The sequence below is a fragment of the Lactuca serriola genome, chromosome 6 (assembly GCF_051521515.1).
Source record: "Lactuca serriola cultivar US96UC23 chromosome 6, Lser_US96UC23_V15, whole genome shotgun sequence".
NCBI lineage: Eukaryota > Viridiplantae > Streptophyta > Magnoliopsida > Asterales > Asteraceae > Lactuca > Lactuca serriola.
The window spans coordinates 162696555-162714345 of NC_136413.1; the positions used below are offsets into that span (position 1 = coordinate 162696555).

At 31.7% G+C, this 17791-nt stretch overlaps 2 protein-coding genes and 1 long non-coding RNA gene across 3 annotated transcripts; 2 read left to right on the forward strand and 1 right to left on the reverse strand.

Moving 5' to 3' along the window:
• Positions 1-391: 391 nt before the first annotated feature.
• Positions 392-1493, reverse strand: LOC145059128 (uncharacterized). Its single transcript, XR_013686645.1, has 4 exons — positions 1274-1493; positions 1096-1167; positions 830-932; positions 392-631 (listed from the first exon to the last, which is right to left on the reverse strand). It is a non-coding gene; the product is annotated as an uncharacterized LOC145059128 (long non-coding RNA).
• A 3568-nt stretch (positions 1494-5061) lies between these two features.
• Positions 5062-8541, forward strand: CBL9 (calcineurin B-like protein 9). The gene is made up of 9 exons (XM_079005000.1): positions 5062-5294; positions 6089-6199; positions 6324-6406; positions 6545-6604; positions 7271-7379; positions 7478-7530; positions 7616-7696; positions 7890-8002; positions 8120-8541. The coding sequence occupies exons 2-9, from the start codon at positions 6121-6123 to the stop codon at positions 8181-8183; spliced, it is 642 nt and encodes a 213-aa protein (XP_078861126.1). The 5' UTR covers positions 5062-5294; positions 6089-6120; the 3' UTR covers positions 8184-8541.
• Positions 8542-12956: 4415 nt separating this feature from the next.
• LOC145057222 (glycine-rich protein) lies at positions 12957-16905 on the forward strand. Its single transcript, XM_079005001.1, has 13 exons — positions 12957-13562; positions 14214-14470; positions 14628-14693; positions 14797-14875; positions 15028-15107; positions 15179-15202; positions 15345-15469; positions 15557-15773; positions 15882-15935; positions 16055-16101; positions 16190-16274; positions 16362-16425; positions 16507-16905. Exons 1-13 carry the CDS (start codon positions 13127-13129, stop codon positions 16608-16610), a joined length of 1638 nt encoding a protein of 545 aa, XP_078861127.1. The 5' UTR covers positions 12957-13126; the 3' UTR covers positions 16611-16905.
• Positions 16906-17791: the final 886 nt, after the last annotated feature.

A 17791-nucleotide genomic window follows, 5' to 3' on the forward strand; every position in this document is an offset into this window, starting at 1 on the left:
AATTTGTGAACTTTGGGAACTGGTTTGGGGTCCGTTTGAGTTCTATAGCTCAAGGTATGATTTTTACAATATGACTATAGATCTGATGGAAAACAGAATCATAGTCACCCGTGATTCCATTGTTAAAAAAAAGTTCTACTAAGAACTGATACAGATACAAGACATGAAATCTAAGTAAACCATTGAGATGAACATGTAGTCAACATTTAATAGATGTAAACATGATATCCCATGCCTCTAACATGGAACATGATATACACATATCAAAACTTTTAATTGAATTTACAAATACATACACTAGCCAAAATCAAGGGATATCAAGTACCTTAGTTGATGACTTGAGTAGTGAACTACAGTCATTTTCTATGCAATCCATCATGTAGATCATTGGAACTGGGTAAAAGAAGAATAAAAACCAATGAGTGGACAGAAAAAAAAGTAAACAGGTAAAAGGAGCTAAACAGAAAGTTATACCAAATGAAAATACAAATGCCATCTACGCCTTACCATTCCTTGAATGTCTGATATACCTCGCGAACCACAAGTTCTTCCAGCTTATGATCATCAGGTTGAACACTTGTTACTAGCATTGTGATATCAATATCAAAAAGTTTCCACCTCTAAACGAAGGCTGCAAAGATACAAGGTCGAACAAAATTACATTATTACCCTCACGCTAAAAGTAATGGGAATTTAATAGTGATTTATTAAAAGTAAAATTCCAACACTCCACCAATCAGCGGCCTTATCATGGCCCCTCCCTTGTACAATTTCAGGTGTCATACCTTATATTTAGTAAGGAATGGAATATGGGATATGGGAAATATACCTTATATTTAGTAAGGAATTGAATATGGGAAATCATTTCAAAATCTTCAGTGTCTGCAGCCATCACTACAAATTCAGAAAACCCCTATTCAGGTCCCTTGTAACTGTTTAAAAAAAAGAAAAAACAAGAAGTTAGAACCAACATTAAGAACAATATATCAAAAATAAATATCAAAACAAGTTAGAATAATATTCACAAAGTTGATAAACTTTGGTTAAGAAAAAGAACAAGAAACATAGCCAATTTAGTTAGGCATTGAAACAAACCTGAATAATATCAAGCATTATGCAACTCTGGGAAAAGATAAGAACTTTATGGCCTTCCGGAATAAGATTACCCTGTAATTGAATAAAAAAATCACATTGTAAATTTGTACATGATGTTATGAAACACACATTCAACTGATTAATTTTCACTGCTGTTATGAAAAATCTACATTTGTACCTGATGTTAAGAAAAATCACATTGTACATTTGGATGACCTAGAAGCAAAAGTTTTCACTTTATGTAGAACCATGAACTATATAACAGTGTATGGCATGACCAAGAGAAACTTTATGCTGCAAATCCTTCAAGGATGGTTGGCAACAATCATCTTTCATCTCATTATCAGACCGACTTCCAGCAGCAGCAGCTGGCAAGGAGCTCATTGATTTCTTCTAATAATGGGCATTGGAGTGAAGGTGAGAATAGAAATAATGATATGAGACTACTGTGACCAAGGGTATGATTGTCATTTTCTAACACAACATACCATTTTCTGTTTTCACCTGGAATTAATTTTCACAAAATAAAAAAAAAACATATAAGGTTTTCTCAAGTATCATCTATAAAAAAAAAAAACCAATTTCCACTAATCTCGATTGATGTTACTGCTATTCAGATGAAAGAAGAAGAGGAGAGAAGTAAAATAGAGAAAGGAAAAGAAGGAGCTACTGTGGATCTTATGCAAGTGCTTCTTGCCAGCACTAAAGAAGTTAAGGAACAAAATGATGGGTTTGTTGATGTGGTGAAGAAAACCAAAGGAAATAATGGAAATTTGTTTTCAAAAGAAGCTACAGGGGGGGAAAAACAGTTTTCGAGTCAGGGGCATCAAGGGAATTTCTCGAAAAATGAAGGTTCAAGGGTTTTTGCTGGAAACCGCAAGCAGGGGCAAAAAGGGAATTATCCGCAAATTGGAAATTCTGGGGCTTCTGCTGGAATTCGCTATCAAGGGTATAATGGGAATAATCAGGAAAATTTGGAATTTAGTTTTGATAGAGGTGGGAAGACAGGAGGTAAAAATGGGCAGGGGTATTATGGGAATATTCAGCCAATGAAAGGAAAGTCTAATGATTCAAAGATTGAATAGGGGAAAAGTTGGAAAAGTAACAAGGTTATGGGAAAGAACAAGGATGGGGGTGATGTTTCGGAAGTCAAAGGGTTTGTGGGGAATAGTTCTATGAGTCGGCCTGACCAGGAAGCTAAAAAATCAGAAGCACGGGTAAATTTTAATGGTAACAGGCAGGGCTATATTCCGAAATCTGGGTCTCGATTTCAAAATCAATATTATGGCTTGCTTTTAAAATCGATTTCATTAATTTTATATAAGAAGGGTACAACTGATCTAATTTTATATAAGAACTCTAGAACTGATACGTACCTTTCTCTTTGATAATTTCTTTTAAGATGACTATTGTTTAGGGCTATCAACAACACCGTCATCTCCGCTACCATAGTGTAATAAACAAAGCACCATTGAAGGCCCTTCATCATCTTTCGCTGCCATTACTTCCTTGAGTGAAAATTTCGAACTCGATGGGAGAGGAAATGAGTCGCCAATAAGAAATCTGAAATCATAAAATCAGATGGGAAGAAATCTGTGAAAAGAGTTGAAGTCGTTTGAGATACCGATGTAAATCCTTAGAAATCTCATTCGAGAAGAGAATGGAGAGCCACTTCTTTTTTTGGCGCTGAATCGTTTCACCACCGGTCGATCACTACGGAAACAGGAGAACTGGAAGCTTAAAATAAAATAAAACCCTACACATATTTGTAATCTTCAATCGTCGGATCTAGGGCAGAAGTAGATGGAAGATGGGAAGTAGAGCAGATGTGAAAATAACCCTCAATCGCTAGTAGGCTATGGAATCGTTAGCTTGTGAAAATTTTGTGAGGCAGTGGATGTGGGTGAGAGGTGGAGACGATGTAGGGTAGATATGAGAGTCATATGGAAATGAATGTAGGAGAAGAAGGCGGGTGTTTAAAAAATTTGGGGATTTCATTTTCCCTCTTAGAGACGCGCGTTTCTTAAAAAAATATAAAACGACATTCACAGAGGACGCACGAGTGCCCTCCGTGTTTTTAATTTTTTTACATGAGACACTATTTAAGGGCACGCAATAATGCGTGACCTAAATCCTTAAATTTTTTGAATAGACGACACTCTTTTAATGTCACTCTCCTTTGCGTAACATAAATCACCGAGTGTCGTGGTTTGCACGTCGTAAAAGGCTATTTTTCTTGTAGTGAAAATGAGAAAGTAGAAAAATGAGCAAATGGTTTTTTTTTAAGGGAAAATGACATACCAAGGTAATTATTTTTTTTATTTTGTTCATATTTAGGTAATTTATTATTATTTTTTTGGTGTATATTTGAACATTTAACTTGTTAAATGTGTTTACATATTACAATTGTCACCTCCATATAAAGATAACAATGGTCATATGTGAACATATTTAACAAGTTAAATGGTTAATTGTATACAAAAAAAGTTGTCTAAAGATTAACAATTTGTTTTTTACAAATTTCTTAATACCTTTTATAAATTTTTACAACATTTATATGATATATTTTTTCCTATAGTTTTTTCTAATACAATGTCGATCAGTTCTAAACTCTATGTTTTAATTAATAAATGATATTTTGTAAAATATTTTATATATCTTCTTAGATTTTTTTCTTTTGTTTTTAAGCATATGCCATATTTTTAAAGTAAATAGTATCTAACAATAAAATTAAATATGTAATAATAAGTATGTATGATCTTTTAAAAAAAATAAAAAGAAAATATAACATAGCAAATAAAAAAAAACTATATAATGTAAATGTTTTAAAATTATTACAACTTTTTATACATTTTAATTAGAAGTTTATAAACTTTTTAATTGTTTAATACAATGTTTTAAACTGGTATTTAACAAAAGTGTTCTAAATGTTATAAAAAAAAGGTATTAAATTGTCATATGAAATCTATGAAAGGCTTTAAAAATGTTGTAAAAGAAAGTTTAGAAATAGTTGTAGGAAAGTTATAAAAAAATTATATGAAAATGTAAAAAAAATTAAAAACTTGTAAATTTTTTTAAAAATATTTGTATGAAAATTTTATGAAAGTATAAAAAATGTTAAAAAAAAATTATAAGCAAAGTTTAAAATATTGTATCAGAAAAAACTATAGAAAAAAAAATCATAAAACTGTTGTAAGAAGTTATAAAAATTGTTAAGAAATTTAAAAAAAATATTGTTCATATTTAAATAACTTTTTTTTTATACATTTAACCATTTAATTTGTTAAATGTATTCCCATATTATCATTATCACTTGCTATAGCAAGTGATAATGATAATATGGGAATACATTTAACAAATTAAATGGCAGGTGACAATTTGTTAAATGTATTCACATATTATCATTGTCATCTGCTATAACAGATGACAATGATAATATGTGAATACATTTAACAAGTTAAATATTCAAATATGTAAAAACAAATTATCTAAACATGAACAAAACGAAAAAAATAATTTCTCTTATAAATTATTTTCTATTTTTCTACCCGATAACCTATTCTTTGCCTATTTTCCGGCCTATTTCGCATCCCACTTTATCCATCAAGCCGAAGCCAACTTCTTACCCATTGCAATCTTTGGAGCTCATTTACCGATTTCGAAGATGACAACTATTTTGGTGATTTGATTAACGTTACTATTTTTTTTAAAAATAACAAATAAGATTATCTTTTTCTTATATAATTATATATGCCTAAAAACATTTTAGTTCTAGAAAAAATAGAATTAATCATCTTGTTTAATTCAACCTTTGACAACTTTACGTCAAATATGATCAAAGGTATATTCTCATTTGTTCGAAGAAAATCAACAGACTTCTACTTCCACCATTACAACTTTTCAGCATCACGTGCTACTCACGTGATTCACACCCACCTCTAAATCCAGATAAATGCAAATTGAGGCTTCTTTCTCTTCTCACTTCTCACCGCGTCTTTTCTCTCTTTTCTCACTCTGTGTGTGTAGACAAAGCTGCGGAAAATCTTTAGAGCTTTCCTCGATCAAATCCCTTTAGATTCAATCGCAATCGACATACACTATAAACCACTTCGTAATCTCCAAAAAACTCTGTGTATTACAGCTCCCTGCATCTGCAAAATTCATCTCTCTCCGATGGGGTGGATCTTCTCCTTCCTCTGGTATGCAATCTCTAGATTTCAGTTTAGTATGATCAAATTGAGTATGCGGTTGATTATTCATGTTTATTTAGGGAATTATTGTATTTTTCATTTTTTTTATTTGGAAGAGGATTTAAACTTGAAGGGGTTGGTGGGGAGAGTACAAGTGATGTTTTTGAACTGGATTTGTCTTCAAATTCGGTGTTGATCATTTTTGTATGATTTTTTAGCATTTGTTTCCTTGATTTTTTAATAATATGTGAATTTTTCGGGCCGGGTGCTTTAGCCTTGGTAGCTCCGAGTAGAAACTGTCCGAGGTTAATTTTCAGATCTAGGGTTTTGTTAGCTTGTTCTATTGAAGTATATAAACTCTAATCTCTATTTATTTTTTGTTATAGCATGATTGAAAGAGATAAATGGGAGTTCATCTTCATTTTATACTATTACTTGTTCTGAATTTGGGAATGAAATGGCTCATATTGCCCTAGATGAAAATATCCTAAACCAGTCATTATACTGTAGTAATGATAACAGTAAAATTAAAAATTATCGATTATGTGACGCATATTATTAACAACCTATGGAATTCTGATATAAATATACTCCTCTTTTAGCTCCCATTCTGTTGGTTTTCGTATTGATGCTTATTGAAAGTAGTTCAATTCTCTCAAGAAAATCTATCTGTTTGTAATACATATTATTGTAGCGAATTGGTTTATAAACTCTTTAACTCTTATGATTTGTAAAGGTGGTGTTTTTTTCTTCTTCTGTTTTTTATATTAACTGATTAGTTTTTGGGTTTACAATTATGTCAGTCAAGGCTGAGATGGTTTCCTCTCCTGTCTAAATGGGCTGCTTTCATTCTACTGTAAGAAAACCGGTTCCTGGGCATGAAAATCCAACTATTCTTGCTTCTCAAACAGCTTGTAAGTTGATCTTTCTTTCATCAATCATGTCATTATTGTAGCAAAATTTCATCCATTTTAATTGGTGGATTGTGCTTTTATTACCTTTCATAGTCATCTTTTTTTGGCTTTTTTATCTCTTTAGTCAGTGTTAGTGAAGTTGAAGCACTATTTGAGCTCTTCAAGAGCATAAGCAGTTCTGTAATCGATGATGGATTAATCAACAAGGTAACCCGTATTTCCTTTAATAGCCTCTTCTGAACATGAAACTAATTAAATATTTACTTTTCCTACCCTTCACTCTTATTTCTTAGCTTATCATTATGAGTTCTAGTTTTGATTTTTTTACTCATTCACTCTTAACAGGAAGAATTTCAGTTAGCACTGTTCAAAAACAGGAAGAAAGAGAATCTTTTTGCGAACAGGGTATGATTTATGATTTTCAGTTTCTGTGAATATTTTGTTATTATGAAGAAATGATTAGTGTGATGCTTATCTCTAACTCCATGCAATTACTTTTGGCAACTTAATGAATCAGATTTTCCATTTTAGACAGAGTTTCATGTAAAACTTCACTATGAATAACTGCATGCTTGTATTATATATTTGATTTGTCCTTTATCTGATACTTTGTAGTCACACATGATTTTTCTATTTGCCAAGTGTTGTGTCTTTCATGCTGTCTGATAAGTGATAACACCTGAAAACTGTTTTTAATATCAGTGATAAAGACATATTTAACCTAGGCATATAACTTTTGTTTAATTTATTAATATTCAAAAAGGCACATCAATAAATAATCAAACATGCAACCTTTTGTTTTTAACCTATTAAGACTACGTCATTGTCCACATGCTAATCACTTAAATTGGATACAAATTAAGATTTAGACTGATATGCACGCGATTAGTAGCTATATACTAATTGCTTTTGTCTTTTCCAATAAATGATCTCTATTAGATTTCCAAATTAGGTTTCTTCTAAAAGAAAAGAGTTTTCCTGTTTTGGTAATTTATAGAACACAAATTCAATTTTCTTGTTATATGTAGATGTATATACAAAATGACAATTTTTTTTTATATATAATTTCAGATATTTGATCTTTTTGACGTGAAGCAGAAGGGCGTTATTGATTTTGGTGACTTTGTTAGAGCACTTAATGTTTTCCATCCTAATGCCCCTCAAGAAGACAAAATCAGTTGTAAGTTAATTTATAATGATTAATAATGTCCAAAAAGTATAATATTTATAAATTTCCCATAAATTATTATTATGATTACTAATTTTTTCTTGTTTCAGTTTGTTTCAAGCTTTATGACATGGATGGAACAGGATTCATAGAGCGCCAGGAGGTACTATTCTACTAATTTTATGCACTAATATAAAAATTACAACATTTATTTTGTAATTTATATTTTTCATGTATATTTTTTATAGGTTAAGCAAATGTTGATTGCACTTTTATGTGAGTCTGAGTTGAAGCTGGCTGATGATACCATTGAGGTTATACTTGATAAGGTAATAAATTACAAAAATGGTCCCTGTGCTTTCTGAACTTTACTATTATTGGTAAAAAACTAAAACCTTTTTCAAATTTGGTCCCTGGAATCTTGAAATAAGGATGGGGATCATTTTTTTTGTTAATTATGACATGAGTATTTACTTGAGTGGTAAAAGGGTATAATTGGTATTTCCATATTTTTGAGCACAGACGTTTTCGGAAGCGGATGTAGACCAGGATGGGAAGATAGACAAATCAGAATGGCATAATTTTGTGACTAAAAACCCGTCTTTGTTAAAGATCATGACTCTTCCATATCTAAGGTAAATATTATATCTAGACATTTTGGTATATTTTTTAAAGAAAAGGAAATATATAATATATAATGAACAAATAAATGAAATATATATTGATGAAAGAAAGTGATGTTAAAAATGTAGGGACATTACAACAACTTTTCCAAGTTTTGTGTTCAATTCAGAAGTTGAAGAGATTGCTACATGAATGAAATGAAGTAAAAATGTTTGTTTGTTATTATTTTGATATTCATCTTTTGAAGGAAGACTAGAATTTTACTTACTTGTGCCTTCTTATGATTGCCTGGTTTTGGTATATTGGCTTTTTGAGGAGAAAAACATTGTTTGTTAGGTTTAACACTTTACAATGGTTGGAGTATTTTCTTTTTTTCTTTTTTTTTTAATATAAGAAGAAATCATGATCATTGTTACTGAAGATATAGATCTGATTTGATATGATATGATCTGATCCGTTCTATTTAGATGTCAGTCATTGACTCAAAAAATGTAAAAAATGTAAATGTCGTTGGATCGATCTCTTATAAATGTATGTTGATTTTTATTTCCTTGTGATTTTCTTATAAAAAATATATTTTTATATCTTTTATTTTTGTTTTTGAAAATATGATAAACATGTTTTGTTTTAAAAAACTATGGCCACAATGGAATATATTTTATATATATACCTTCTACAATCCAATACATTGCGTTTTATTCATCATTTGCAATCTTTTATACTTTTACTTAATTTCTTGGTGAATATTATTACATTACATTCCAAACAAAATACATCAAGCTATCAACTTTTATGTAGTTTCTTGGTGAATAATACATTTCAAACAAGAGTCAAAAGCCATCAATAACATTAATTCATTACATTACATACTAAATCAAAACATTAGAGTCCATACTAGAACCTAATATATTCAAGGTTGAAAGACCATACAATACATACAAGATGGATGCATCATCCTATCAATGACCCTAATAGCCAGTCTAACTCCACCTTCCTTCTTAACATCTATATCTTTAGTTGTTTGGTCCCTCCCAAGCAAAGCTTATGTAGTTTATGAAATTGTCTTTCTTTGTACCATTGGTTGGATAATATTTGCAATCTTTTGATTTGTCATGTAGGTACTCAGAATAAAAGATATAAAACTATACCTGACAATGAAGCGGGTTATGACCATGATACGATCCAAACCCGTAAGACTTACATGAGTTTAGAACATAGTTTTTTATTCGTTTGCATTTTAACAATCCATATCTGCTAACTATTTTATTATAAGGGTCGGGTATGGATCATCACTTACCCGTTCTGTTTTTAACATGTCCCTTATAAATTTTAAAATTATACATTTATAATTTATACTACTTAACGTTTAATTTTAATTCCAATCGAACATCCAAAGGGCAAAGGCCAAAGGAAAAACAACTTTTACCTAGGACTCGAGAAATCGACTTTTACCAAGAATCATGATGTCATTCAATTTATATTCATCAAGAAATCGTCAATTCCATTTATAAATCAATAAAATCAATTATTAAAAGGAGCAAAGTTTGTAACTCTTATTCGATATCACTACAATTGATAGTCATAAATCAATCGAGTGTTGCGATAATGATTTTTAGTTCCAATCGAAAATCCTGTCTTTTTCAAATAAACTTGTGATTTATTTAAAACATATTATTTTAAGTATTAAGCTATAATATACATATATTTTTTTTTATTTAAGAAATGTTATTTTAAGAATTAAGTAAATGTGTTTGATTATTCAAAAAACCTATAGGTTATGGGGCATGTTTGGATATCCGTTGGTTCGGTGGATAAGAGTATGAGTTTGATTATTTTAACTTTGTGGGTTACGACACATGTTTCGACCGGATTTTGAAATTTGTTAAAAGGGTTTGGATTAATGTTAATTCGCTCCAAACCCTCTCCATTGTCAGGTCTATATAAAACATATGGTTGCGTTTTTTGTGGAAAATTCTCTAGTTTTTCAAGAAAAGTGGAAGTTTTGAAAACGTGTTTCGTTTGATGGCTTTTCCAAAATTTTCTCGTGTTATCCAAATTACAAAAAACTTCGAAAACTGATAATTATTATTTTCCATAATTTTCTTATGTTTTCCAAAATTACAAAAAACTTGAAAACTCCCACCCCACGCTCCAACTCCCACCCACACCCCATGGCCCATTCTCTCTCAAACTCTCTCCCAAACCTTTGTGATCCAACTTCTAAGTCTCGAGCATTTTAGTGAGGTGTTGCGGCATTGGAAATCCCGACAAAAAAATATTCATAGTCGAAGTCTTGTCCGCGAATTTTCGACTTTTTGTTAGAAACTTTGTTGTTTAAATATATGTTGGAGAGCTAGCTTTCATATGGATCTGCAATCTTAATCAAGTGAGTGCATAGTTACTTTCATGAACATGATTTTAATACAAGTATTTATTAGAAGTATTAAATATATGTTGAAAGTTTATACGTGAATTAAATGCTTATTATCGGGAATATGTGTTAAATGTTTATTTGATAACATATGTTGTGCATACTTAGATATGGTCAAATATGTATTAAATAGTATGTATTGTAATATTGTCTAGTTTTACTCTAAGGCCCAAATGAAATGCTTAGTTCAATTAAGTTTGGATAATGAGTAGCATCATATTAATGATATGTGCGAGATGAGAATGGAAAGTAGAACTTTGTTCGGTGACACTGATGATTGGTGGGGTACGTTTTACATACATGAATACTATATTAGTGTTCCTCCTTCTTTTAGACAACCAGAAATGGTGTGTCTCTTTTAGACAGCCATAAATGATGTGTTTTAGACATACAAATAGGGTGTGTATGTAGCAAACCACTTCTAGGTATGTCTGAGTCATCTAGCGCAGTATAAATGATCACCCATGACTAAACTCATTCTTATGGTGTTAATGAATTATACTAATTAAAATAAATAGGATTAGATGTTCATTCGAGTACTCCATCCCCTTATGGTTGTCCTTATTGACTAACGTCTGATACAAAGGAATCCTCGAAGCAGTATAGTCGACTTGTTGCTTACAGTGATCCATTATGATAGATTTTTTAAGATCACTGTTATAGGATCAATACGTGAGGATCAAAGAGATGAGTAACTAAGGGTAAAGTGTCTTTTATACTTTTAGTTAGTTTCTTGGTCGGTGAATATTACATCACGTTTCAAGGAAAATACATCAAAACTATTCTAATAACATTAATTTATTGTTAAACATTACATTCTAAACAAGAAAAGAATCAAAAGCCGTCAATTAACATTAATTTATTACACTACGTACTAAATCAAAACATCAGAGTCCGTACTAGTACCTAACATATTCAAGAGTCAAAGGCATACATATAAGATACATTATGCTATCAGTAACATAAGAGTCAACGTTACAATCAAACATTAAACATACCAAGCCTACAATGAAATGGCCTTAATAGCCGATCTAACTCCACCTTCCTTCTTAACATCTACATCTCCCTAGAAAGCTTGTGTAGTTTATGAATTTGTCTTTGTATCATTGTGGGTTGATTAAAGAAAAATATTTGCAATCCTTTGATTTGTTGTCATGTAGGTATGTAATAAAAAAAATATAAAAACTGTGGTTTTGATTTGTCATCATATAGGTATGTAATAAAAAAAAAATATAAGAATTGTGGTTATATTTGGTTGTGAAAATTTTCTAGTTTTCCGAAAAAAAAATAACAATAATGTGTTTGGTTTGATGACTTTTTCCAAAAATTTCTCGGATTTTTTTTTCCTTTTTCTAGAATTACAAACAACTTAGGAAACCCAAATTATAACTATTATTTTCCGTACTTATCATTTCAAAACTTTTAAAAATATATAAACACACACCCAACACTACTTTGGTAGTAAAGTTAGGTAGGTAAGGGCATATGTGCAACCGAAAACCGGTTCACCATGAACCGATGAATTGAACTGTTGATTTGCATCGATTCAAAATTATTATCATTGGGACCGGTCTGGACCGATTTAATCAGAACCAATTTTTCTAGAGATGAATATTATCGTTTTTTGTTTTTTCGAACGACTATATAGCCGTTTGGGCTGTTAGAGGCTCGTTTTTTGGTTCCTTTTGAGTTTTGTCCATATTAATCCCTCCTTGATAGTGTATGTAGATATTATATGTTGATGGTTAATAAAACTACTAAAAAACTCTCTTAGATAAAAATAAAAAACGCTTTGAAGTCAAGCAATGAATCCAACTTCCGTTGGTGTTGGACATTCATCAAATCAATATTACCGTTGTTGCCATCAAAGAAACAAATAAAAACCTAGAGATTTGGTGCAAATATGATTAGTGTATATTGTTGGGCGATCGAAATAAAGCGCGATGCAAGAAATGTGGTGTTTTTTCAAGAAAGAAAAGAATTCAACATTGAAAACTCATATGAACAAGAGATGCCCATCAATGAAATTTAGGCTGGGGCATTATCAACAACAATGACGAAAGATACTACATTGTGGAATTACGAAAAGGCTAAAGTTTGGAATAGGATTGTAAAGTTCGTGATTCAAAAATGCTTGTCTTTTGACCACTTCAACAATAGGCGATTAACTTTACTTATTCAAGATAATCCAACTGAGATATTGACATGTAAGCGTGATTGTATTGAAATGTGGCAACCGACAAAAATTGAAATAATTTTAGGATTTCAAGTTCTAGAAAACGTTGTAAATTTAACTTCGTGTTTGTCATTTGTACTGCGTAGAAACGTACATTGTGGCCAAACAATTCAACGGCAATAAGAACCAAGTTTGTGAATGAGCCGCAATCAAAATCCCAAGTAGGTCCCAATCCAAATTATGTGTTTTGGGTTACTGAGAAACGTAATTGGGCCTTATACAGGCCCAATAAAGAAACACGTGCGAATCACATGATAAACATGACTCCTTGACCTTTGCACATTAAGTGCAAATCCGCCCTGGCTCACAAAACAAAATCACACCCAAAATTGTTACACTCTTTTCCCCCTTTTCTCTCTTCCCTCTGACATTACTTCACAAATCAAACTTTCCAATTCACAGCACTCAACCCAACAAAGATCGAACAACACTTACAGAACAATCTGTAAATTCTGACGCCTCCCATTCATGGATTTATCGGAGCAAGAGGTAGACTTGTTCGGTGATTTAGAATTCGAAAACGAAGACACCCATAAAAAGGAAGAAGATAGCCAACAATCCTCGTCGTCTTCTTCATCATCGTCATCTGGAGGGTCATCTTCCTCATATTCATCTTCCAATCGGAGCAGTAGCGGAGGAGCGGGAAGTGGCAGTGGTAGTGATAGCAGCGGCGGTGGTTCTGTCAGCGGTGGCGCTGCTGGCGGCGATGGTGGTGGTAGGGCTGTGGCTGGGGCTGAAGAAGTGGAGGAAGAGGAGGATAATGGTGAAGTGAAGTCAGGTTATTATAATCAACAGTATGGTTATGATGATGATTATAATGTTGTTGAAGAAGATAAAGATTTGTTTGGGTCTGACAATGAAGAATATATTAAAACCCAAATTGCTAGCCCTTTTCCTGTTCCTGGTAATCAATTTATTTTGTGTATTCGTTTATTCCAATTCAAACTTTTCATTTTGGAGAATGTAAAGAGGAAATATAATCATTACTTGGAAACTTACCTATGCATCTTTACACAACTTTTTCCAAAGGGTTTGTTTTTCTGAAACGATTTTACTCATTCTGTACTGAAAAACATTTGATTTTGAAGCATGTAACTTGAAAATTTTCAAGTTTTGAGGATCATCCATGTGGTTGAAGATGCTCTTTTGCTAAGGTAGCATGAATTTTACGCAAACAAAGGAAAAATGATTGATTTTTGTTGTTCCTTTAGCCAAATTGTTGTTAGTGATGGAACTTTAAGCTTTAAGGCTATTCCCAGAGTTCTCATTATGAGTACTAAATTTGGTAGTATGTTGTATCTGTATATATGGCTTTAAGACAATCTTGATTTGGTATAGTTTGATTTCAAGTTGTCAATACCATACTACTTACTACAATTTCATGATTTGAATATCAACTTCCATGATTTGATAAAGAATTGAAAAAGTTTTCTACTTTATGAAATTCGATAGACATATATAAATTCCCATTTCTTTTCATATCCATATGGAATATGCATACACACCTTCATCCACTTTACCTAATCTTTACATTTTAAACCATGTGAATTTACAGTTTTACCCCAACCCCCACCTCGTAACACAAACAACCCAAGCAGAGGTGGTTTTGGGCGTGGTGGTAGGTGGCAAAATGACAGAGGAGGAGCTGGCATCCTTCCTAGGCCTGGAGGCCCTGGACCTTTTGCACAGAGGCAAAATTACGGATATGGGTCTAAGTTTTATGCCCCTCGTAATGATGAACGCTTTGTTTCTGAACTCAAATTTTCAAAGAGTGAAGAAACATTATCAAGGAAAGTCATAGCATTTCAAGAGGTAATACATATCTCATCACATGTTTCTTTTTAGGTTATATACATTCATGAATGTTGCTAGGTTTTTATTGTATTTGTGTCAATTCTGAAATAGTTGTAATATAAATTGTTATACTTTCCAATTTAAGGATTTTTTGGATGGTTTCCCTTTCATGTAGCCCTCTGAACTTGGTTGCTATAGCCGTGTGGAAAGTGGAGAAGTTTACTTTGATGATAGTAGTTTGGTGAGTCTTGTGTATATCTTAATTTTGATGACTATATGATATATTAAAAAGATAAAAGTTTACTTCAAAATTTATAAGTTTACATTTTGTTCTACACTCTCAGAGGCTTTTCAAGAGACTTATTACCGAAGATGTAGGGGCTGATTTGAACCAAGGTTTTGATACTTTTATTGAGAAGAAAGGTAATTAAATTAAAAATAGAAACTTTTTGTTGCATATAGATATATATATAGTAATGATTTTAAGTTTTCCATAGCTATAGCCTATAGGGTTTTTATGTAAAGGTATTTACTTTGCAGCCGATCTTTTGTTGTTTTTCTTATATTGGCTCTAGATTTGGGATCCCAGGGCTTTGGTGATCTTCTTGCTTGCATTCGAAGCAAAAATATTCCCTTACAAAATATGCACTTTGTGGTGAGTATATCTTTATTTGCCTCACATTATCTTTCAAGAAACTAACTTTTTATGTATTTGTTTCTTTACAGACTTATCGAAACAACCTCAATAAGGTAAAATTTCTTTCCTTTAGCATAACTTTTAGTCAAACATTATGATTCATTAACATACGCGTAGAGATTTGTTTCCTTATGGAAAAAGAAAAGATTTATTTTGTTGTGAAATAAATCAAGTGTACAAAGTGTTTATTTGCAGATATTGGCAACTGCTTATTTGAGGCATGAGCCATGGGAAATGGGAGTTCATAAAAGGAAAGGTGTTGTGTATCTTGATGTACATAAATTGCCTGAAAGGCCAAAAAGTGAGCTTGATCGTAGGAGGTATTGGATTTTTATAAAATGAATGTTACTAAAAAATATAACATTCTTTTTTAGTTAAGTTGAGTAATGTTGTGATATTGAATTTAGGTGTTATTGGGGATATTGTTTTGAGACACTTGCTACTGAAGATCCAACAAGAGATGATGGAGAAGGGATACATGATGTTAATGCAAATGTTGAATATTGTTCTGTGATTAAAACCAAATTAGGTGCACACCGGATTTTAATGGGTGCTGAAATGGATTGCTGTGATTCAACTGATGAAGGAAGGAGATTCTATGTGGAATTGAAAACAAGTCGTGAGGTTAGTGATTTTTTTTTTTTTTTAAAATAAAAATTTAATCATCCCCCGATTGCCCAAAATGATAAAAAAAAAAAGATATTAAGACTTTTTTTTGGTATAAATTTGCAGTTGGATTACCACACTGAAGAAAGATTTGAGAGGGAAAAGTTACTCAAGTTTTGGGTATATTATTCTATTTCTAGCTCTAATACATTATAAAAATTTAAGGGTATATTTTGAAAGTTTCGAGGGTATTTATAATATCTTTGTTTGGGAATATTTATTTATTTATAAAATTACAGATCCAATCTTTTCTTGCTGGTGTTCCTTATATCGTCATTGGATATAGGTATGTATGTCCCATTAATTAATAATAATAAAAATATATATTATATTTTTAGCAAACAAGATTTAAATAAATCATTTCTTTCTTGCAGGGATGATTCTGGTAGGCTTGTACGTACAGAGAGATTAAGAACAAAAGATATAACTCATAGGGTCAAAATGAAAAATTATTGGCAGGTAATCTTAAATTACCTATTTACCCCTCCTCCTAAGTCCTAAAACATGAAATGTGATTTATGTGTCTTGAATCTGATTGATGAACAGGGAGGGGTATGCTTAGCGTTTGCTGATGAGGTTTTATGCTGGCTTTATGGCACTGTTAAAGAGAGTAAGATTTTTGCATTTTTGTATTTTCTATCAAGGGGTATTTTAGTCTTTTTTATTAACCTATTGTTTTGGCATATAATAGATGAAGACTACATATTGCAATTTGCTGCACCGTTTACTCGTTTGGAGCTTCTACAGGCACAATCTTGCCCACAAGAAATAACTGATCATGTTCAACAACTATGAAATATGAAACACTCTTTGTTGAACAAATCATGAAAAAAGAGTAAGTTTAAGACCATATGCAAAGTCTTATTATATATAGATGGAAGAATGCCCTGAGGCCAAAAATGCCTCTTTTGAATTCTGGGCATGTTGATTTTCAGCAGGATATATAATATAATATATTTATAATAGGCATAGCTCAACAGATGAGGGAAATTGAATGTTCAAATTTGAATATGTGATAATAACATATTATTATTATGTACTTGTAATGAATTGAATGATCTAACTTTTGTTTCTAAGGTTTTTGCTACTAGTATTTGTTGTGGAAAGTGTATCAATTCAATTGCTGCTTCTTCGACAATCAATAACTTGCATCTTCATTTTCATCCATCATAAATACATCATAATAACTAAATGTTTCAATCTGTAAATTCCATTGGTTGTTCAACGTACACTTCTTCATCAAGGTCTCCATGTGAAGGTGATATCTTTTGGTATCACTAAACTTGCTTTTTGGTTCTCCAACTCCCCATGCTCACTAAGAATGGTTTTATAAACCAACAGAATTTCATGTGTGTTTTTCGTCTCAATCGACCTCAATTTGTTTTGTTTTCTAAAGGCACTATTGAATGCCTCTCTTTCCCTACTTCAAAATCAACATGATCAAAAGATACATCATTACAAATTTGCAACAAGTTCGTTTTCAATGTTATCCATGTCTCCACCACTCATAGACATCCGTCCATCTTGGAAATTTTGTGATTCTTATGTTTCTTGTATCACTACTACAACGTGCTTCATAAATTTTGGTTAAGAAGGGTTAAAGATATGTTTTTGTAATGAGATATGACTGTCTCTGAAACTTATTAGTATTAGATTTTGAAGGCTTAAAAAGGGAGATAATCTCTTACACCTTGTTCTTGACTTCAACTCATGGGATAGCCAGAACATCAGTCCCAATTAGTCTTGTATTTCTGTTAATGCTCACTAGCATCGTGCTTCTGTTGCTTTAATAAATTTCTTACTGTTCAAAAAAAGTTATATTGTCGGAGAGAGAGAGAGAGAGAGAGAGAGAGATAAAAAGATTTTTCAGACAATGACACAATTTGTAAAGGATATAGGATACATGATATAGGATACATGAAGAACATCTTCAACCAATGATTTTTGTTGCATCTGCTTCACTTACACACCTCTTA

Excerpts from the sequence above, each read along its gene's own strand:
- CBL9 (XM_079005000.1), top strand. The coding sequence starts at position 6,121 with ATGGGCTGCTTTCATTCTACTGTAAGAAAACCGGTTCCTGGGCATGAA. Across the intron at positions 6,200-6,323 it reads TCTTGCTTCTCAAACAGCTT|TCAGTGTTAGTGAAGTTGAA; the intron begins GTAAGTTGATCT and ends TTATCTCTTTAG. Across the intron at positions 8,003-8,119 it reads ATGACTCTTCCATATCTAAG|GGACATTACAACAACTTTTC; the intron begins GTAAATATTATA and ends TTAAAAATGTAG.
- LOC145057222 (XM_079005001.1), top strand. The coding sequence starts at position 13,127 with ATGGATTTATCGGAGCAAGAGGTAGACTTGTTCGGTGATTTAGAATTC. Across the intron at positions 15,470-15,556 it reads AGTGAGCTTGATCGTAGGAG|GTGTTATTGGGGATATTGTT; the intron begins GTATTGGATTTT and ends TATTGAATTTAG. Across the intron at positions 16,275-16,361 it reads AAATGAAAAATTATTGGCAG|GGAGGGGTATGCTTAGCGTT; the intron begins GTAATCTTAAAT and ends ATTGATGAACAG.